Source organism: Muscardinus avellanarius (assembly GCF_963383645.1).
Source record: "Muscardinus avellanarius genome assembly, chromosome: 16".
NCBI classification, from domain to species: Eukaryota; Metazoa; Chordata; class Mammalia; order Rodentia; family Gliridae; genus Muscardinus; species Muscardinus avellanarius.
This window is the reverse complement of record NC_137802.1, coordinates 49,543,482-49,567,468: the sequence shown is the minus strand read 5'-3', so window position 1 is coordinate 49,567,468 and position 23,987 is coordinate 49,543,482. Positions and strand designations below refer to the sequence as shown.

The 23,987-nt window shown below is 40.0% G+C and overlaps 1 protein-coding gene across 2 annotated transcripts; it reads right to left on the bottom strand.

Moving 5' to 3' along the window:
- Positions 1-12,657: 12,657 nt before the first annotated feature.
- ZPBP2 (zona pellucida binding protein 2) lies at positions 12,658-23,425 on the bottom strand (the record flags this gene model as incomplete). 2 transcript variants are annotated; one of them, XM_080713537.1, is made up of 8 exons in its annotated part: positions 12,658-12,752; positions 13,320-13,500; positions 18,003-18,085; positions 19,430-19,648; positions 20,733-20,894; positions 21,690-21,815; positions 23,172-23,237; positions 23,377-23,425. In XM_080713537.1, 8 exons carry the CDS (start codon positions 23,423-23,425, stop codon positions 12,658-12,660), a joined length of 981 nt encoding a protein of 326 aa, XP_080569663.1. The 2 variants fall into 2 exon arrangements, with proteins under 2 accessions (XP_080569663.1, XP_080569664.1); XM_080713538.1 differs by lacking the exon at positions 19,430-19,648.
- Between the last annotated feature and the right edge of the window lie 562 nt (positions 23,426-23,987).

The window sequence follows — 23,987 nt, the reverse complement described above, 5'->3', positions numbered from 1 at the left end:
GGGCCTCACTAAGTAGCTGAGGCTGTCCGCGAACCGTGATCCTCCAGGTCTCAGCCTCCCGAATGCTGGGGTTACAAGTGTGTGCCACCATGCCCGGCTTAAATTTTTATTTTTTAACCCCCTAAATTTTTATTTATTTTTGCAATATTGGGGATTGAATCCAGGGGCATTCTACCTCCGAGCTACACCCCAGCCAAATTTTATTTTCCTTTTGAGACAGGATCTCTCAAGCTGGGTGTGGTGATGCACACTTGTAATTCCAGTACTTGGGAGGCTGAGAATGGAGGATCACAGGTTCAAGGACAGCCCCAGCAATTTAATGAGACCCTTTGCAATTTAGTCAGACACTGATTCAAAATAAAATAAAATAGGGCTAGGGAAAAAATAGGGCTGGGGTATAGCTCAGAGGTTGAATGTCCCTGATTTCGATCCCAGTACCATAAAAGAAGGAAAGAAAGAAAGAAGAAAGAAAGGAACTCACTAAGAAAGAAAGGACTCACTAAGTTGCTGACGTTCTTTCTAAATTGCTGAGGTTATCCTTGAACCATCTATACTCCTGTCTCAGTCTCCCAAGTACTAGGATTATAGGTGTGTGCCACCTAGCCGAGCAGTAAATCCTATACAAACTTTTTCGGAGAATAGAAAAAGAAGATACACATTTAAAAAAATTTTTTTTTGCAGTACCACCATTCCTGGCTAAGATACATATTCTAACTAATTAATTAATAATGCTAGCAAAACCTAACTACTAATGATAAGAGAAAGGAAACTGAAGGCTAGTCTCAGTAATTAACTTAGATGAAAAAGTAGGAAAAAAAAGGCAAATTAAATCAACCTATAAAAAGTGTACCTGGATTTTAAGTTTAGTATGACATTGAAAAATTAATGTAATTATCCTCAATAATAATTTAAGAAGAAAAATGGCATATTTCAATAGAAAAGAAAAATAACTTAATAAAATTCAGTATTGGCTGGGCGTGGTGGCACAGGCTTGTAATCCCAGCACTTGGGAGGCTGAGACAGGAGGATCACACAGGTTAGAAGCTAGCCTTAGCTACTTAGGGAGGCTCTCAGCAACTTAGTGAGACTCTGATTAAAAAAAAAAAGTATAAAATAGGTCTGGGAGTATAGCCTGGAGGTATAAAAGCTCCTAGGTTCCACCCCCAGTACCACAATAAATAAATAAATAAATAAATAAATAAATAAATAAATAAATAAATAAATAAATTTCAGTATCTATTCATGATTAAAATTTCTAGAAACTAGGAGGAGAAACTTGTTTAATCCGGTAAGGGTATATAAAAAGTATGCCGGGCATGGTGGTGCACGCTTGTAATCCCTGCGCTGGGGAGGCAGAGACAGGAGGATTGCACAGGTTCGAAGCCAGCCGTGCTGGCTTAAGAGACCCTGTTTCCAAATAAAAATATAAAAAATAGGTGTCTGGGAGTGTAGCCTGGAGGTAGAAGGGTTTCCAGGAACCTCAGTACCACACACACAAAAAAGAATATATAAAAATATAATTAGCAAATAATAAACAATTTTTTTGTGTGTGCATGATACTAGGGATTGAACCCAGGGGGATGTTATCTCTGAGCCACACCTTCAGCTCTATTTAATTTTTTATTTTGAAACAGGGACAATCTCCCTCCAAACTAAACCCCAGCCCTATTTTTTTTTTTAATTCTTTATTTTGAAACAGGGTCTCATTGAGTTGCAAAGGCCTCACTAAATAGCTGAGGCTGTCTGTGAACTGCGATCCTCCTGTCTCAGCCTCTCAAATGCTGGGATTACAAATGTGCGCCACCATGCCTGGCTCATGCGGGTAGAAATATTCTGAATATAGGGGAATCCAAGAGGGAAGGGCATTCTACATAGAATGAGCACTGTCTGTCTCAGAGGTGGCAAAATGAGTATGGTTAGAGAGAAGGATCCAAGGAGAGAAGTCTCAGAGATAGATGGATTAGATAGATGAGAGAGAGAGAGAGAGAAGGAGAGAGAGAAACAAGAGAGATAGATAGAGATGGAGTTCAATCTGTTTGGGAATGTGAAAACGACAGGCATCAAGGCTGAAAAGGTCAACCAGAACCAGACTGTAGAAGGCCTTGAATAGCAATTCTGAAATCTGATCGTTTTTGCCAGTTATGCCAGTGCTTCTCACCCCCTACCCTTACAGGGTTTTTAATGGCCTCCCCAAGGAATATTAGTATCACAGATAGTCTATGTGTCTGCCTGTATAATGTGATCCTTTGGAGAGCCACAAACCATTGTAAAATCTAAGGTCCGTGCCCCAAATTAATTTTCAACTCATTACGGGCAATGTCACTTCTATGGAAAATATATGTTCTATTTTCTAAATAGTAACTACTAAGATGTTTAGAGGCTTGAGTTTAATATTTGTTTTCTGACTCATCTCCCTTCTTTTTTTTTTTTTTTTTTTTTTTTGCTACTGGGGATGGAACCCAGGAGCATTCTACCTCTAAGCTACACTCCCAGCCCTATTTTTTAGTCTTTATTTTGAAACAGGGTCTCACTGAGTTGCAAAGGGCCTCACTAAGTAGCTAAGGCTGTCCAAGAACCGTGATCCTTTGTCTCAGCCTCCCAAATGCTGGGATTACAAGCATTTGTAATGTTCCATGCCTGCCTTGCTCACACACTTCTAAATAACACATGAGCTGGAGAAGGCTAGAGATAAAGTTTAAAATATCATTAACCAAATAAAAATAAAAATATAATTTATTTTCATTTTTAGGATCCAGCAAATGTAGTGCTTAAAGAAAAAAAACTATAGCACTGAATGCATACACTAATAACCTTCCAATGCAGAAAGTATCAGGCTCAGATAGCTTTCTGTTTCCTAATTTTTGTTGTTGTTGTTTTTGGTGGTAGTGGGGGTGGAACCCAGGGGTTTTTCTACCTCCAGGCTATACTCCCAGACCTTTTTTATACTTTATTTGGAAACAGGGTCTTACTAAGTTGCTGAGAGCCTCACTAAGTAGCTGAGGCTGGCTTTGAACCTGTACGATCCTTGTCTCAGCCTCCCAATGCTGGGATTACAAGTGTGCGCTACCACGCCCGGCCTTGTTTTTGTTTTTATTATGCTGGGGATTGAATCCAGGGTCTTGCACATGCTAGGCAAGTGTTCTGAGCTACAGCCTCAGTCCAGGCCTCTGTGTGTGTGTGTGTGTGTGTGTGTGTGTGTGTGTGTGTGTGTTGTAGTAGTAGGGGTTAAACCCAGGGGCATTCTACCTTTGGGCTATACCCCTAGCCCTATTTTATTTTATATTTGAAACAGGGTCTCACTAAGTTGCTGAGGCTGTCCTCAAACCTGTGATCCTCTTGTCTCAGCCACTCAAGTCTGGGATTACAGATGTATGTGGTCACCATGCCCTGCCTGGATAGTTTTTATGGTGAGTTTAACCAAATATTTAAGGGAGAAATGATACTGAATCTCTATAAATCTCTTCCAAAACATAAAAAAACAAAAACAAAACCAGATGCAAGCTGGGCATGGAGGTGCATGCTTGTAATCCCAGTACTTGGGAGGCTGAGACAGGAGGATTGTGCAGGCTCTCAGCCAGCCTCAGCTACTCAGTGAGGCCCTGTATCAAAATAAGGAATAAAAAATAGGGCTGGGGGTATAGCTTGGAAGTAGAATGCCTCTGGATTCCATCCCATCCCCATACCGCCAAAAAAAAAAAAAGACACAGAGGGAATACTAACTCATCCTATGAGGACAGTATTACTCTAACTCTACAGCTAGATAAAGACATCATGTTTGATGATTATAAATGCAAAATTCTTAATAGAGCCGGGCGTGGTGGCGCACAATTGTAATCCCTACACTTGGGAGGCTGTGAGACAGGAGGATCATGCAGGTTCGAAGCCAGCCTCAGCTACTTAATGAGGCTCTCAGCAACTTAGTGAGACCTTGTTACCAAATAAAATATAAAACAGGTCTGGGAGTATAGCCTGGAAGTAGAAAAGCCCCTGGGTTCCATCCCCGGTACCACACACACAAAAATTCTTAATAGAATCTTAGCAAATTAAATCCAGTAATGTACACAATTTTTATACAACAACCAAAATAATTTATTCCAAATATACAAAGTTTATCCAAAATTTGAAAATTAATGTCATCTATCATATCAACAGGCTAAAATTTATATTATCATACCAATAAAAACAGAAATAGAATCTGACAAAATCCACTACAAATTCATGATTAAAAACTCTCAGCAAGCTATAATAAAGAAGATTCCTCAATTTGACAAAGAAAGTTTATAAAAATCCTAAAAGTAACATCACTTGTTTTTCTTTTCAGTAGTGTAGAGCTATAACCCCCCCTCCCCTTTTTTTTGAGCTACTTTTTGCGGTATTGGGGATGGAACCCATGGGCATTCTATCTTTGAGCTATACCAACACTATTTCTTTCTTTCTTTCCTCCTCTCTTCCTTCCTTCATTTATTTATTTTGTGGTACTGAGGATGGAACCCAGGGGCTTTCTACTTCTGGGCTGTTTTTTTTTTGTTGTTGTTGTTTTTTGTGGGTCTGGGGGTGGAACCCAGGGGCATTTGACCTCTGAGCTACACCCTTGCCCTATTTTTTATTCTTTGTTTTGTTTTGTTTTTTGGTGGTACTGGGGTTCCTGGAAGCCCTTCTACCTCCAGGCTACACTCCCAGACCTATTTTTTTATACTCTTTTATTTGGAAACAGGGTCTCCTAAGCCAGTGCGCGCGGCTGGCTTCGAACCTGTGCAATCCTCCTGTCTCCGCCTCCCAAGTGCGGGGATTACAAGCGTGCGCCACCACGCCCGGCCATTTTATTCTTTATTTTGAAACAGGGTCTCACTGAGTTACAGAGGGCCTCACTAAGTAGCTGAGGCTGTCCAAGAACCGTGATCCTCCGGTCTCAGCCTCCCAGATGCTGGGATTACAAGCGTGTGCCACCACGCCCGGCTTCTGGGCTGTTTTATATTTTATTTGGAAACAGGGTCTCACTAAGTTGCTGAGAATCTCATTAAGTAGCTGAGGCTGGCTTCAAACCTGTGTAATCCTCCTGTCTCAGCCTCCCAAGTGATGGGATTACAAGCTTGCACCACCATGCCTGGCTTTTTTTCTTTATTTTGAAACAGGGTCTCACTGAGTTGCAAAGGGCCTCACTAAGTAGCTGAGGCTGTCTGCAAACGGATCCCTCTGTCTCACACTCCCAAATGCTGGGATTGCAAGCATGTGCCACCATGCCTGGCTTACATTTTTTTTTTTTTTTTGAAACAGGGTTTAAATTGCTTAGGGTCTCACAAAAGTTGCTGAGACTGGCCTCAAACCTGTGATCCTGCTTTCTCAGCCTCCAAAGTACTGGGTTTATAGGCATGTGCTGCTGTGCCTGGCTAATCACACTTAACAGTGAGAAACTGGATGCTTGGCTTCTAAAACTGGGAACAAGACATGTTTATTCTCTGAAGAGTATTTCAGCATTGGATTGGAAGTTTAAGTTAATGCAATGAGAACAAAAGATATATAGATTGAGAAGAAAGGAAAAAAAGGTCTTTGTTTGCAGATGACATGACTGTTTATATAGAAAATCCCAAAGAATCCTCCTAAAATGGCTCAAATCCAAACTTAGTTCCAGAATCCTGGGACTATGTTTATTATAGTAAGGTGACAGGAGATAAGGTTTAATATACAAAAGTCAACTGCCTTCCTATGAACCAGCAATGAACACCTGAAATGTGCAGTTAAAAACAGTACTATTGCCCAGGCCCTGAGGGGTTTCCAGCTGAATTCTACAAAACCTTCAGTGAAGAACTAATACCAATACTTCACAACTTGTTCTGGGAAATTGAAAGAGATGGAATTCTCCCAAATGCCTTCTATGAGGCCAGTATCACATTAATCCCTAAACCAAATAAAGATAATCTCAAGAAAGGAAAATTACAGAACAAACTCCTTAATGAACATAGATGCAAAAATTCTAAACCAAAATACTAGCTATATGCATTCAAAACCATATCAAGAGAATTGTACACCACTACCAAGTTGGTTTCATCCCAGAAAAGCAAGGCTGGTTCAACATACGCAAATCAATACATGTTATTCACCACATAAACAGAACTGAGAACAAATACCACGATCATATCAATAGATGCTGAAAAAGCATTCAACAAAATCTAACACCCATTTATGTAAAAAAAAAACACTGCAGAAAACTGAAATAGAAGAAATGTATTTCAACATCATTAAGGCAATTACAATAAACCCAAAGCCAACATCATATTGAATGGGGAAAATTGCAAGAATTTCCTCTAAAATCAGGAACAAGACATGGATGCCCACTATCACCACTCCTTTTCAATATAGTCCTTGAGACTCTTGCCACAGCAATAAGACAAAAGAAGGAAATCAAAGAAATTCAAGTAGAAAAAGAGGTATTAAAACTATTCTTATTTGCAGATGACATGATCCTTTATCTAGAAGACCCAAAGAACTCAACCAAAAGGCTTCTGGAGCCAATTAACCAAATCAGCAAAGTTTCAGGATACAAAATCAACCTAAAGAAATCAGTTGCTTTTCTTTATGCCAACAATGAATTCACAATGAAAGAAATAAAGAAAACAATTCCATTCACTATAACTTCAAAATCAATAAAATACCTAGGAATAAACCTAACCCAAGATGCAAAAGACTTCTAAAAGAAAACTATAAAACATTAAAGAAAAAAATGAAGAAGACCTTGGAAGATGGAAAGATCTCCTGTGCTCATGGACAGGCAGAAAAATATCATCAAAATGGCCATTTTGCCAAAAGTGATCCATAGATTCAATGCAATTCCCATTAAAATACCAATGACAGGCCGGGTGTGGTGGCGCATGCTTGTAATCCCCGCGCTTGGGAGGCAGAGACAGGAGGATCGTGCAGGTTTGAAGCCAGGCGCGTGCGCTGGCTTAAGAGACCCTGTTTCCAAATAAAAATACAAAATAGGTGTCTGGGAGTGGAGCCCGGAGGTAGAAGGGCTTCCAGGAACCCCAGTACCACAAATAAATAAATAAATAAATAAATAAATAAATAAATAAATAAATAAATAAATAAAAAATACCAATGACATTCTTCATAGACCTAGAAAGATCAGTCATGAATTTTATATGGAGAAAGAAAAGACACAGAATAGCCAAAGCCATTCTCAGTAATAAGAACCATGCAGGAGGCATCACAATCCCAGACTTCAATTATTCTATAGTTCAATAGTAGTAAAAATAGCACGGTATTGGCACAACAACAGGCATACTGACCAGTGGAACAGAAGATACAGAAACAAACCCACACACCTATAGTCAATTAATCTTTGACAAAGGGGCCAAACTCATATGCTGGAGAAAAGACAGCCTTTTCAAAAATGGTGTTGGGAGAACTGGCTCTCCATTTGTAGAAAGATGGAACTAAATCCTTGCCTCTTACCATGCACAGGAATCAACTTGAAATGGATCAAAGACAGAAATTAGATCAGAGACTGTGAAGTTATTAGAGGAGGGCATAGGTTCAACACTCCAACATATAGGCACAGGCAGTAACTTTCTCAACAAGACCTTCAAAGTGCAGGAAATTAAAGCAAGAATTAACAAGTGGGATGGCATCAAACTAAAAAGTTTCTTCTCATCAAAGGAAACCATCAAAATCCCAAAGAGGAAGCCTACAGAATGGGAGATCTTTACCAGCCACCACTCTGATAAAGGGCTAATATCCAGAATATACATAGAGCTCAAAAGACTCTACAAATAACAAAAACAAATAACCCAATCAAGAAATGGGCAACTGGGCAGGGGGTGTAGCTCGGAGGTCAAATGCCCCTGGGTTCCATCCCCAGACCCACAAAAAAAAAAAAAAGAAAAAAAAGAAAAAAAAAAGAAGTGGGCAACTGAACTGAATAGACACATCACAAAAGAAGAGATACAAATGGCCAATAGATACATGAAAAGATGTTCTACATCATTAACCATCAGGGAGATGCAAAACTATGCTGATATTCCATCTAACCCCAAACAGTGGCAAGCATGAAGAAATCAAATAACAAATGCTGGCGAGGATGTGGGGAAAGAGGAACTCTTTTACACTGTTGGTGGGAGTGCAAAGTAGTTCAGCCGCTATGGAGATGAGTGTGGAGATTCCTTAGAAAACTGGGGATAGATCCACCATATGATCCAGCTCTGCCACTCCTGGTTATCTTTCCAAAGGGGTTGAAATCAGAGAACTACAGTAACATATGCATAACCATGGTCATAGCAGCACAATTCACAATAGTTAAAATATGGAACCAACCTAGGTCTCCATCAACAGATGAATGGATTGTAAAATTATGGGAATAGACACAATGGAATTCTATTCAGGTATAAAGAAGAACAAAATCATGTCATTCGCAAGAAGATGGAAAGACCTGGAGAACATTATGTTAAGTGAGATCAGCCAAACACAGAGAGAGAAGGGACATGTGTTTTCTCTAATATGCCCAAACTAGGGACCATTGGGGATACCAGAGGGATCCCCTCCAGATAATGGAGGGGAAATCTCAGCAAAGCTAGAATGGAAGGATAGGAGAGGAAGAAGGCTGAGGTTGATTAATGGAGGAGGTACATCCAAATATGTGTAAAAGTATGACTATAGCATGTTAACCTGGACACTCACTGTTGGGAGTGGGGGAAGGGGGGTGGAGGGTAGAGGACCAAGCACAGTCTAAAATGTATACCATTTTCAATATGTTCCACATATAAATAAAATAAAAAATAAAAACAGTACCATTTCCATTACTATAAAAAAATTAGACACACATATAAATGTAACAATATATGTACAGAATCTATATGAGAAAAAGTAAGAAACTGCAATGAAAAAGATCAAAGATGATCTAAATTAAAAAGGGAAATATTTTAGGTTCATGGAAAGGAAGACTCAATATTGTAAGATGCCAATTTGCCCCAACTTGACCTAATGACTCAATGTAATCCCAATCAAACTCCTAGAAAGTTATTTTTTGGTTACAAATAAACTGACTATAAAGTACAGAGAGGTAAAATATCCAGAACTACTAACACTGTACCGAAGAAGAGTCAAAGAACTCATATTACTCAAATTAAAGAAAAATTAGATTACTAGACAATTTTTAAGATAGCATGATATTGGCAAAAGAACAGATAAATTATGGGGGGGAATAAAGAGGCACACAAATGCAATCAATTGATTCTTTTTCTTTCTTATACTGGGGATTGAACTCTGGGCCTCACAAACCGTAGGCAGGCACTCTACCTCTGAGTTATATCTCCAGCTATTTTTAGCTTAAGACAGTGTCTTGCTAAGTTGTTTAAACTTGTGGTCCTCCTGCCTCAGCCTCTAGAGTGGTCAGTCCTACAGAAGAGCACCACTTATTCAACTGATTTTTAACAAAGGAATAAAGGCTATTCAGTAGAGGAAGTTCTATAAGTGGTGCTGAACCAAGTGGTTGTCCATATGTATAAAAATGAGTCTAGACACACAACTTACAGCTTCCACAACATTAACTCAAAATGGATCTTAGAGTAAAAAAAAAACCCATAAAACTTTAGTTGGGCATGGTGGTGCATACCTGTAATTCTAGCACTTGGGAAGCTGAGACAGAAGGATTGCAGGTTGGAGCCTCATGTATGGTAACTTAGTAAGACCTTGTTCCAAAATAAAAAGGGCTGGGGTTATAGACCAGAGGTAAAACACCCAGGGTTCAATCCTCAGTACCCCCCCCACACACACACAACAAAACAACCCTAAACAAACAAAAACCTGCAAAACTTACTTCTAGAAGTTAACAGGAGAAAATTTAGGTGATCTTGAGTTTGGTAATGAGTTTTCAGATATGACTCATGAAAGAAAACATTAGTTAAGTTAGACTTTATTTAAAACTTCTCTTCTGTGAAAGACACTGTTAAAGAAACAAAGAGATAAACCACACAAAGGTTTGTAAATGCATGAAAAAAAAAACTTTTTTGTAAAATATATGAGACGTCAGGCATGGTGGCACACGCCCGTAATTCCAGTACTTGGAGGCTGAGACAGGAGGATTGTAGGTTCTCTGGCGAGACTTTGTTTCAAAATAAAAAATAAAGAATCTGGGTTATATCTCTGAGGTAGCATGCCTCTGGGTTCAACCTCCACTTACCCTTCCCATACAAACAAATTAAAAATGAAAAAAATGAAGAACTCTTAGAATAAGCAATAAGATAAACACTGTTAAAACTGGACAAAGCATTTGATTAGGCATCTTCCAAATAAGATATACAGATGTATATTTTATTCAAAATAAAGAATAAAAAATAGGGAAGGGGGTGTAGCTCAGAGATCGAATGCCCCTGGGTTCCATCCCCAGACCCACAAAAATTAAAAAACAAGCTGGGCGTGGTGGAGCACGCTTGTAATCCCCGCGCTTGGGAGGCGGAAACAGGAGGATCCTGCAGGTTTGAAGCCAGCCACGCTGGCTTAAGAGACCCTGTTTCCAAATAAAAAAGTATAAAAATAGGTCTGGGAGTGTAGCCTGAACCCCAGTACCACCAAACAAACAAAAAAATAAGCCGGGAGTGGTGGCGCACACTTGTGATCCCAGCATTCGGGAGGCTGAGACTTGGAGGATCGCGGTTCGCGGACAGCCTCGGCTACTCAGTGAGGCCCTCTGCAACTCAGTGAGACCCAGTTTCAAAATAAAACAATAAAAAATAGGGCAGGGGCTGTAGCTCGGAGGTCAAATGCCTCTGAATTTCATCCCCAGACCCGCAAACCCAACCAACCAACCAAACATTCGACATGGCCAAATATTGGTGAGGACAAAAACAAAACAAAACAAAACAAAAAACCAAAAAGAAGCATGTATTCATTGCTGGTGGGAATGCAAAAAGGTAAACCACTTTGAGAGATAGTCCGGCAGTTTTCTTTTTTTCTTTTTTTGAGGTACTAGGGATTGAACCCAGGTGCATTCTACTTCCAAGCTATACCCTAGCCCTATTTGTGTGTGTGTGTGTTGGGGGGGGGTAACTGGGGATTGAACCGAGGGGCATTCTATCTCCGAGCTATACCTTTAGCCCTATTTTTTATTCTTTATTTTGAAATACAATCTCATTAAGTTGTAGAAGGCCTCACTAAGTAGCTGAGGCTGGTCTTGAACCTTTCTCAGCCTCCAAAGTACTGGGATTACAAGCATGCACCACCATACCCAGCAGTCTGGCAGTTTCTTACAAAACCAAGAATAGCCTTAGTTAATAAGCCAGCAATCATATTCCTATGTGAATATTAGCCCAACTGAGCTGAAAAGTCCACACAAAAACCTGTACACAAAAGTTTATGGCAGCTTTATTCATAGTCACCAAAACTTGGAAGGAACCAAAATTTCTTTCATGGGTGACTAGATAAACACATGATGATGTATCTTTACAGTGAAGTATTACTTAGCAATAAAAAGTGAGCTATTAACTTATCAAAAGACATAAAGGAAACTTAAATGCATATTTCTAAGTGAAATAAGCTAATATGAAAAGTCTAGCCGGGCATGGTGGCGCACACTTGTAATCCCAGTACGTGGTAGGCTGACATAGGAGGATTTCGCAGGGTTGAAGTCAGCCTCAGCTACTTAGTGAGGCTCTCAGCAACTTAGTGAGACCCTGTTTCCAAATAAAATATAAAATAGGTCTGGTAGTGTAGCCCAGAAGTAGAAAGCCCTTGGGTTCTATCCCCAGTAACACACACACACACACACACACACACACATACACACACTGTCTACACACTGTCTAATTCCAACTATATGACATTTTGGAAAAGGCAAAACTATAGAGAGAATAAAGAGATAAGGTTTCCAGGAACTCAGGTAGGGAGGAATGACTAGGTGAAGCACAGTGGATTTTTAGGGTGGTGACAATATTCTGTATGAAATTGTAATGGTAGACACATCAGCATGCATTTGCCAAAACCTGTATCAAAAAGACTGAAACTTCTTTTAAACCATGGACTATAGTTAAGAATAATGTATTAGTACTTGTTCATTAACTGCAACAAGGGTGTCACATTAAGGCAGTATGCTGATAACGGGTAAAACTGTGGGGAAGAATGAAGGTATGAGATGGGTATACAGAATTCCATGTAATATCTGTTCAATTATTCTTTAAGTCGAAACCTACGCTAAAAATTATTAATTATTTAAAAGAAAATAAAAGCAAGCAGACTAAAGTAACATTTTTGGTTCTAATTCCAAAGGTAATATGCATCCCTTTATATAAGAGTAATTTCAAACAAATTAATATATGGAAAATATAAACTTTTTTATTATACTTTGCTACTCTTCTTGATCTTAATAAAGTCCTAGGTACACAGAAACAGATTCAGAGTGTAAACAACAAAACATTTCATTAAAAAATCATCCACTAATACTTTAATTTTCCTTGTACACTGGAGATACTGGATTAAATGGCTTCTCAGAAATACCATGTCAACTATTTTTTTTTGTTTCTAAAACATGTCTTTCAATGTTTTGGTCTTACTTTATGGAGTTATCTATGATGCTCTGGATGTGAACAAATCATTTTATATCCCCCACCTCCACAAACAAGTACCAACGCTTCCACGTCTAGTCTTCACCTGCTGAGTTTTGTTTGAAGTTTATGGGCAAGATTTAGCTCCATACATATGAACAGAAACGCATATCTGACAAGTAACGTCAACATCAGGACTAAAAGTTCCAGGACTACAAACCACTGCAAAAAACAACAACAACAAAAAACCACATGCAGTCGACCATTATGATCTGCAGGCATTTCAAAGCAATAAGGTAAACCAGCCCCCAGTGTCACACCACTCCTGTACCTATGCCATATGTGCTCATCCAGTTAGGCTGTGTAACAGTACTAAGCTTCAAACTTCATGATTTGATGATATTAAGGATAAGATAAAGAATACTATTGTTTCCTTAAGTATCAGGATTTTATAGTATCTTCTGCACTTTATGAGTGCCTATGTCCAGTTTTCTAATTCCTAGTTCCTACTTCTATGTTTTCTAGATAGGACCATTCTGTTTCCCTTCATAGTACAGTAGCTTAAGTCAGAACACTATAGAAATGTTTTATAATACAAGACTATATTTGGAATAATTAATATACATTAAGATAGTGGTATTTAAAAATGTGGGATTTAATTTTTACTTCCCTTTCTATAAACACATTTTGGTAAAAGAATCAATGTAAAGATTCAATTCAATGTTCCTAAGGGAATTACTCATCTATTCTTTTGACTATATAAACTATAGGTTTATATTTCATAATTACCACAACAGCTAGCACAATTGCTGTGTAGACCTTCATTCTTTCCAAAGCCTGGTCGACAGCTATCCATACGCATTACTTGAAAACTATGGTCCACAAAATGCATAGCTGGTACAGTTTTATTAATGTGATGGTACAAAATATGTGCTTGACTCCGAAAAAATTCTTCTATCCGATCTCTTGCCTTAGATTTAAAAACACCAGGAAAAATTTCAATTACTAAATCATTAATCAAATTATTCTCCTTTATCAGAGACAATGAAATGTAGTATAATCATGCCATGCTTTATCCAACAGATGAATTCCTAAAAAGTTGTAAGACTAAAAATTCGTGTAAAATTAGTCTAACCTTGACCTTATCAACTATTGTCAATTCATATATAAAGTAGGAAAAAATGAAGTTTTCTTAAAAAAAAAAAAACTTGTTTTAGCTGGGCATGGTGGTGCACGCTTGTAATCCCAGCATTTGGGAGGCTGAGACTGGAGGATCGTGGTTCACGGACAGCCTCAGGTACTTAGTGAGGCCCTCTGTAACTTAGTGAGACCCTGTTTCAAACATAAAGAATAAAAAATAGGGCAGAGGGTGTAGCTTAGAGGTCAAATGGCCCTGGGTTTCATCCCTAAACCTGCAAAAAACAAAAACAACAACAAAAAAACTTGTTTTAGCCAGGCAGTTGTGGTGGTGTACACCTGTAATTCCAGCTACTCAGGAGGCTAAAGCAGGAGGATCACAGTTTAAGGTCTATCTTGGCAACTTTGTGAGTCTGCATTAAAAAAAAAAAAAGACTAGGGGTGTAGCTCAGTGGTAGAGCACTTTGGGCAAAATCAAAACCAAAAACAATCCAAAGGAATTAAAATCAGAATATTATAGCGATAAATGCATATCTACATTTAGAGCAGCACAATTCACAATAGCCAAATTATGGAACCAACTCATCAACAGATGAATAGATTACAAAACTATGGAATGCACACATGGAATTCTACTCAGCCATAAAGAAGAACAAAATTATTTCATTTGCAGGGAAATGGATGGAACTGGAAAATACTACATTAATTGAGACTGGTCAGTCACAAAGAATGAAAGGTCAGATGTTTTCCCTCATATGTGGAAGCTAGGGAGAAACTGGGACCTAGGAAGGACTCCAGATAGAGAAGGAAGAACCTTAGTGGAATGAAGGAGGGGACCTGAGGGAGATGGGATGGGGAGGAAGACTTGGAGAGGGAAATACTTCAATGGTCATGATTACATACAAAAACTTATCAATGCCAATTGCTATGTTGAGCACAGGATGGGGGAGGGAGTGGGGTGGGAACTGGGGAGGGCTCAAGGAGTGCTGTGTGCATGTGTGCCTCTGTCACTCTGAGCTTTAACAAGGTGTGTGATTACAATGCAGAAATTAAAAACAGAAAAAGGAAAATGGAAACCAAGACTCTTCTGTAATCAGCATCACAAACAAATGATGTGAATTTTGTTTTGTTTTTTTGAGCAAAGTTTAATAGTAATCAATACTGATTATTATTATGATTTATTTTTTGAGGTACTAGGGATGGAACCCAGGGGCATTGTACCTCGGAGCTACATACCCAGCCCTATTTTTTATTCTTTATTTTGAAACAGGGTATCACTGAGTTGCAGAGGGCCCCACTAAGTAGCTGAGGCTGCCTATAAACCTGGTATCTTCCTGTCTCAGCGTCCCAAATATTGGGATTACAAGCGTGCACCAGCATGCCTGGTAAGGTGTTCTACCACTGAGATATATCTTCAGCTCCATATTATTTTGAAGTGTCTCATTGAGTTGCTAAGGGCTTCTCTAAATTGCTGAGACTGGCTTCCAATTTGCAATCCTCATATCTCAGTCTTCTAAGTACTGGGATCACAGGTACATGCCACCATACATGGCTATGAAGGTGTGTGTGTGTGTGTGTGTGTGTGTGTTTGTGTAGTACAGCAGATGAAATCCAGGGGCCTTCTACCTTCAGATTACATCCCCAGACCTATTTCATTTTTTATTTGGAAATAGGGTTACACTAAGTTGCTGAGGCTGGCTTCCAACCTGTGATTCTTCTGTCTCAGCCTCCAAAGTACTAGTCTTACAAGCATGTGCTACTATGCCCAGCCTGTGAAGGGCTGGCATACCTATGAAGGTAGCCTACCTCCGCGCTACACTCCCAGACCTATTTTATATATTTTTAAAATTTGGAAACAGGGACTCTTAAAGTCAGCGCGGCTGGGGGGATTACAAGCGTGTACCACCACGCCCGGCCGTGAAGGGATTTTTAAGACCTCACCTTTAGCCTTTGAGGATGGCAGAGGAGAGAGCAACTATTATAACTGGTACAGATACATCACTGAAAGAACTATTGGTTTAAGCTAGAATGACAACACTGTGAGGCTGCTCTTCAGGATGCGGTTTCATCATCATGGGGGGAACAAAGACCAGGGATCCATCCCTCTGATATAGAAAAAATGTTATATTAACCCAGAAAGTTATGTAATATTCCAGTTGTACTAGTCCAAAACAATGTTATCTTAGCCAGGCTGGGCTATAGCTTGAAGGTAGAATGTTCCTGGGTTCAATTCTCAGTTCTTCAAAAAGCCAAAAACAACAGCAACAAAACCCTTTCATTTATTTTATTTTTCATTTATTTTTATTTGGAAACAGGGTCTCATATGCCAGCACAGCTGGCTTCAAACCTGCGTGATCCTCCTGTCTCCGCCTCCTTAGCACGGGGATTACAAGTGTGCGCCACCACTCCCAGCCTTTATTCTTTATTTTGAAACAGGGTCTCACTGAATTGCAGAGGGCCTCACTAAATAGCTGAGGCTGGCTGCAAACCTGTAATCCTTCCCGTCTCAGCCTCCTAAATTCTGGGATTACAAGCATACGCTACCATGCCCGGTTTATTCTTTATTTTGAAACAAAGTCTTATTAAATTGTGGCGGGCCTAAGTAGCTGTGGCTGGCCTCAAACCTGTGATCCTACTGTCTCAGTTTCCTGAGTACTGGGATTACAAGCCTATACTACCATACATGGCCTGCTATCTTGAAATAGCCAAGAATCTTATAATGTCAGTTTAAAAAACTAAAACCAAAATCAATACTACTTATAATATCAGTTTAAAAAACTGAAACCAAAATCAATACTACTTCAAGTTTTTTTGTGTGTGTGTGTGATACTGGAGATGGAACCCAGGGGCATTCTACCTCTGAGCAACACCCCCAGTCCTATTTTTTATTCTTTATTTTGAAACAGGGTCTCACTGAGTTGCAAATGGCTGAGGCTGTCCGCGAACTGCGATCCTCCTGTCTCAGCCTCCTGAATGCTGGGATTACAGTCATGCGCCAACATGCCTGGCTTTCAAGTTTTTTTTTTTGGTTTGTTTTTTTTTAACAGTACTAGATATCTAACCCAGAGACATTGTACAACAGACCTACATCCCTAGCCCCCCTTTTTGTTTAATTAATTTATTGATTTTATTTATTTATTTTTTGGTGGTACTGGGGGTGGAACCCAGGTACTTTCTACTTCCAGGCTATACTCCCAGACCTATTTTATATTTTTTTTAGAAACAGGGTCTCACGCCAGGCATGGTGGCACACGCTTGTAATCCCCGCGCTTGGGAGGCGGAGACAGGAGGATCGCGCTTGTTTGGAGCCAGCCTTGCTGGCTTAAGAGACCCTGTTTCCAAATAAAAATATAAAAATAGGTCTGGGAGTGTAGCCCGGACATAGAAGGGCTTCCAGGAACCCCAGTACCGCCAAAAAAAAAAAAAAAAAAAAAAAAAAAAAAAAAAAAAAGAAAGAAAGAAAAAGAAACAGGGTCTCACTAAGTTACTGAGAGCCTCACTAAGTAGCTGAGGCTGGCTTTGAACCTGTGCTATCCTCCTGTCTCAGCCTCCCAAGCGCAAGGATTACAAGCGTGTGCCACCACGCCTTGCTTTAAGACCCCCTTTTTAAAAATTTGAAACAGAGTTGCTTAGACTGCCCTTGAATCTGCAATCCTCCTGTCTCAGTCTCCTGAGTCAATGGGATAACAGGCATCTGCCACTTTGCCAAGCTACTTTATTTACTTATTTATTTTTTGTGGCACTAAGGACTAAATCCAGGGGCATTGTACCTCCCAGCCACATCCCCTGCCCTATTTTACTTTTTAAAATAAAATTTGAAACAGGGTCTCATTAGTTTGATGAGAGTTTCATTACTTGCAGAAGCTGTCCTTGAACCTGTGATCCTCCTGTCTCAGCCTCCCAAGTATTGAGATTATGAATGCATGCTACCATGCTCAGTTACCCAGCTACTTTGAATTTTTTAAGAATACTTAAAATCTACTAATTAGGAATGTCTTTATTACTGACAAATATTCAAATATAGAGAGATTCTTGAAGGAAATTTTAATTAATAAGATACAGTATTTATTCCAGTTTATTTACTGCAGTTTATTTACTGCAGTATGGAGATTGAACCCAGGGAACGTTACAGTGATCTACATCCCCAGGCCTTATTTTTTATTTTGACACAGGTCTCAATAAATTGTAAAGGCTGACCTCGAATTTACAATCCTCCTGCTTTAGTCTCTTGAGTCACTGGGATTACAGATGTGTGCCACCTCACACAGTTTACAAAAAATTAAAAACATCTCTGTTGACTAGTCAAGTACTGTTCCCTCATGATGAAATTCTCACCTTGAGGATATTATGATTAGTGGTATCTTCACAGTCCACAGATTCATTGCACACACCTTTCCACCCTGGTGCAAAAGGATTGACTGCAGAGAAAAACACGATAGCCTCACAACAGGATTCTAAAAAGTTCCAAACATTTGAATAAAGCTCCAAATGCTATATTCAGTATGCAAGTGTACATTCATTTACTCTAGTTATCTAGACCTAGCAGGAAAGTAAGGTGTATGATTTAAATAACTTATACATTATGGCTTTACTCCATCTGGGGGCTAACGGGAGTAACTACAAGGCCTTAAAGTAGAAAAAAAATGTCTGGTTACTCTCTTTTTGTTAAGTTCTCTAAGATACAATAAAATTTTACAAGAAGATATGTGGAAATATTAGCTGCATGGCTAAAGGCTGTATCAATAGTGATTTCTAAATAATAAAAATATATTTATTTATTTATTTTTTTTTGGTGGTACTGGGGTTCCTGGAAACCCTTCTACCTCCGGGCTACACTCCCAGACCTATTTTATACTTTATTTGGAAACAGGGTCTGTTAAGCCAGCGCGGCTGGCTTCGAACCTGCGCGATCCTCCATATGATATATTGCCGGGCGTGGTGGCGCACGCTTGTAATCCCCGCGCTTGGGAGGCGGAGACAGGAGGATCACACAGGTTCGAAGTCAGCCGCGCGCGCTGGCTTAGGAGACCCTGTTTCCAAATAAAAATGTAAAAATAGGTCTGGGAGTGTAGCCCGGAGGTAGAAGGGCTTCCAGGAACCCCAGGACCACCAAAAAAAAAAAAAAGTAAATAATTAGTATGTTAATTTGGGGGGCGCTGGGGATGGAACCAAGAAACATTCTACCTCTGGGTTACACTCTTACCCCTACTTTTTATTTTGAAACAAGATTTCACTAAGTAGCAGAGGGCCTAAGTATCTGAGGCTGGCCTCAAACCTGTGATCCTCCTGTCTCAGCTTCTCAATTACTGAGATTACAAGCGTGCGCCACCATGCCCAACTTTTTTTTAGCATATTAATTTTTAAAGCTACAACCAGACAACAATATATTCTAGTGCTTAATAAACATTTAAAACCTATTTTTATAAGATTATCTCATATTTATATGGTAATTAATTTTAAAATCCATCTTGGTTCAGGACTAAACTTATAAAATGAAAGAAATATTTTAAAATGTTGGGTTTTTTTAGCCAGGCGTGGTAGCGCACGCTTGTAATCCCCACGCTTGGAAGGCTGAGACAGGAGGATCGCACAGGTTCGAAGCCAGCCTCAGCTACTTAGTGAGGCTCTCAGCAACTTAGTGAGACCCTGTTTCCAAATAAAATACAAAATAGGTCTGGAAGTATAGCCTGGAGGTAGAAAGCCTCTGGGCTCCACCCCCAGTTCCACAAATAAAATAAAATAAAATAAAATGTTGTTTTTACCTTGAAAGGCTATGAACAGCTCATGTAAGAGACCATGTTGTGGAATTTTAACAAAATGACATTTATATGATGATTCTATGACATGGCATGACAAATCAGAGATCAAATTATCCAGGATTTTCTTCAGCACTCTAAAGAGGAGTTCATTATATTTTCCTACACAAGACTTTGTGGTAAAACGTACAGCCATTTGATATGAATAATCAGGTTCCCGATAGGCTTTGAAAAAAGATGAGATAAAAAACAATTGTGCCTAGTATTAATATTCTACCAATTTTCAAATAATATGTATTTTGAAATTAAATCACACCAATCTTGCAAATCAGCATAGAAACCTCATTTATCTAATAAAATGTTTTATCACTTTGTCCTCACAAAATATATACAGCTAATAATCTTTTGTGTGCATATATGTGGTCCGGTGGATTGAACCCAGGAGCATTCTACCTCTGAGATACACCCCAGCCCTATTTTATTATGCTTTTATTTTGAAAGAGCGTCTCACTAAGTTGCAGAGGGCCCCACTAAGTTGCTGAGGCTGCCTCAAACCTGTGATCCTCCTGTCTCAGTCTCCCAAGTACTGGGATTACAAGCATATACTACCATATCTGGCTACAACTAATCATCTTAATAAAAAATTGTTATTTCCACATGATATATTACCTATGTAGAAGAGAAAAAGCCTCTGTGGGTTGGGTATATAAATAAGTTATCAGCATCAAAAAAATAAGATTGCATTTGAGGATGGTTTTTATTTACAGAAAGTTGCATTGCTGTCATTTTAGAAAAGTGAAAGGATCACTAATTTGCTTTTATAGAATTAAAAATCAGCTTTTAAATTACCTGGGAAATAGTGATAAAGTATATTCATAAACACTGGAAAATGGGGAGTTGAAAGAGGGTTATTTAGGACAAACTTCTTCTTTTTTTTTTTGCAGTACTAGGGATTGAACCAGGGGCATTCTACCTCTGAGCTATACCCTCAGTCCTATTTTTTATTCTTTATTTTGAAACAGGCTCTCATTAAGTTGTGGAGAGCCCCACTAAGTAGCTGAGGCTGGCCATAAACCTGTATCCCTCCTGTCTCAGCCTCCCAAGTACGAGGATTACAAGCGTGCACCATTACACCCGGCTCTACAAACTTATTCTGATGTTAAGAGTTTGCCTAGTCAAATACACTCCCAAATACTTCATAAGACTTAACCATTACCTAGAACAAACTCATTTTCACTAAATGAAGACACTTTAGACTTAATTCTGATTTAAACTAAATGTATAAATTAAAATGTGTCTGTACTCTTACCAAAGATCATAAAGTCATATCTCCTCTTTACCAGAGTTTCTTCTTGGGTTTCTGCTTTGACAGTCTTGAAAGAAAGAGTACACGTATAAAGTCCAGACAAAGGCTCCAGAAAGTCTCTCACCATCAGCTTTCCTGTTTCTGTTATACTTATTCGCTTATTTCCTAAACAAAAATAGCAAAATACTTGGTTACTTAACACATACTACAATATTATTTAGTAAAGTTGAAGTTACAGACACAAAAACTTTACAAATTAACAGGTATTTTTAGCTTCAACAATGTAACAAAATCTTACTCATATCACTCTGAAAACCATATGGGATAAACACACTTTTTTTTTTTGTACTGAGGATCGAACCCAGGGGCATTTTACCTCTGAGCTACAATGGCAGCTGTTTTATTTGTTATCTTAAAACAGGGTCTCGTTAAGTTGCGGAAATTGCTGAGGCTGGCTGCGAACTTGTGATCTTTCCTGTCTCAGCCTCCCAAATACTGGGATTACAGGCTACAATGCCTGGGGAGATTGTGTGTGTGTGTGTGTGTGTGTGTGTGTGTGTGTGTGTGTGTGTGTGTATTGCATCCCCAAGCTACACTCCAAGCCCCATTTTTTTTATTTTTATTTGTGAAACAGAGTCTCACTAAGTTGCCGAGGCTGTCCATGAACCACGATCCTCTGGTCTCAGCCTCCTGAATGCTGGGGTTACAAGCGTGTGCCACCATGCCCAGCTTGATCAGCACATTTTTGAAACATATGTTGGCTTTCTTTGATTCACTTCTTGGCATCTAGTTTTATGGTTTATACCATGAATTCAGTAAATAAGATATAATTCCTTCACAGGAGACAGAGCAAGTAAACCTGTGGTTAAAATTAAATTAGTTCTTTCTAATAAATGACAGTGCTTTCCTAAAACAATGTTCACATTATTTAAAAAAAGATATTAAAATCAAATTATTTACCTGCTAATGTCTTCTCATTAGGCCCAATCCATAAGTAGGTGGGGTCCACTGTTTCTTTACTAGCACGGTTCAAATCCATACAAATAAGGACTGGGCTATTTTGGTGTAATTTTACATATATTTTCACTGTGACAAAATAAAACAATGTATAACTACGTTATATAACAAAAATAAGGAACACACTCCTACCATTTCGTCCCAAAGACATTCTTACTGGATTTTAGTATTTAAAAATTAACGTGTTATTATAATATTTAGGGTGCTAGTTTGAAGTCGTTTTTGCTTCTCATGGTAGGTTTTTAAAACTCTAGACTGCAGGCGTGGTGGCGCACGTTTGTAATCCCAGCGCTTGGGAGGCTGAGACCGGAGGATCGCACAGTTTGGAAGCCAGTCTCAGCTAATTAGTGAGGATCTCAGCCACCTAGTGAAACCCTGTTTCCAAATAAAAATATAAGAATAAGCCGGGCGTGGTGGCGCTCGATTGTAATCCCTGCTCTTGGGAGGCGGAAACAGGATGATCGAGCAGGTTCAAAGCCAGCCATGCTGGCTTAAGAGACCCTGTTTCCGAACAACAACAACAATAAAAGTATAAAAAAATAGGTCTGGGAGTGTAATCCGGAGGTAAAAGGGTTTCCAGGAATCCCGTACCAAAAAAAAAAAAAAAAAAAAAAAAAAAAAAGGTCTGGGAGTGTAGCCTGGAGGTAGAAAGTCCCTGGATCCCATTCCCAGTACCATCAAAAGACAAAACAAACAAACAAAAAACCAGAAACAAAAACAGTCGACTGAGTCATGATTTAAATTTTTTCTATACTATAGTCTATACAAACGTGCATAAGCCATTAGAAGTTCATTTTAATGTACAAACTCAGAACTCACATAAGTCATTCACTGCTAAAGGGATAACAGAATCTATTTAAAGTCCAGAGAAGGATTGAGGTTCCCATCATTGCAAGATGGAAACTAATGCAGTCCCACAAAATATTAATTTCAAAGCCTACTGAACGCCAGGTTTTCAGTAGATAGAGGCTACCCTACAATTTGACGGTAGTGGTGGTGTTGGGAAAAGAGAGGGCTCACACATGACGAATACTAAGTACTGGCTCAAAATTACCTAAAAGTAGCTGTGTGACTAGTTTTTCTTGGGAGTGTGGGAAAGTTATATTACAGTGAAGAACATCCTTTGATCGATCGGACCCTCAATGAATAGGAAATCTAGTGAATAAGGGACAAGATGAGAGCATTCCCAGCAGAGGAACTCCCAGCCCCGGAACTCACTCCTCCGAGTGGGGCTCCCGTGTAACACAGCAGCAAAACTATTTGGAAACGAGATGCCGTAAGGTCAAGAGATCTGCCTTAAATCCTGGCTCCTTGAGAGCTAGGCAAGGTAAGTCAACTAACGCTGGGCTCAACAGGCTGGATGAGCGGGAAGAACAGCTGCAGAAGTACTTCTGGAAGATCTGTGTGCGAAGAGGTCCTCATTACCTGGGTGTCCTAGCTTGCCATAAACGAAGCCTTTCTTATTGAGTAAGGACGAACGCTGGCAGTCAACTGCGGAGGAAAGAAACCACCGACTTGTTAAGTTACAAGAGGCCCGGGCTCAGAGCGGGGCAGGGCGGGCCGAGCGGAGGAGGCGGGAGGGCGCCCGGGCCGGGACAGGGCTGGGCAGGGCTGGCGGGACGGGCCGCACCTCCTGCCAGGTACCAGAGCACCGCGGAGAGGAGCGTCCAAGCTCGCATGGCGGCTCAGGGGCTAACGTCGCGGGAGGCGTCGACGGCTGGGCTCCTTCCTGCCTCGGCCCGGGCCCAGCGCCTCCCCATCGCTCCTTCGCACAGCGGAGCAAACCGCCCGGGTCGCCTACCCTACCCGTCCGTCACTACCGCGGGGTCGGACACGCCGGAGAGCGCATGCGCGCGGCGGCCTCGCGCGGGGTGGGGCGGGGCGGGCAGGGCGCGGCGTGCGCATGCGCGGCCTCGTGTTGCTCCGGCCTTAGCCTTCGCGCCTCGGGTGGACGCCATTTTCCCGCGCTTTTGGTGGTTGAACCACGCGTGCGGCACCCACTGGAAGAAGTGAGCAGAGAAAAAGAACTCAAGACTTCGCCTTCCGAGGACTTCATTAGGCAAGGGGCTAGCGGGATTTACAGGACCTCACTGGCAGTGATAGGGTAAGAGAGCCAGAGGACGCCCTAGTGCGAGTACCTGACCGAGGCAGAAACTTGTGAGAATTTCCCATGCCTTTCTTCTCACGAACACCATCTAAAATTGTGTCTAAAACTCAACTCATAACTTTTATTTATTTTTT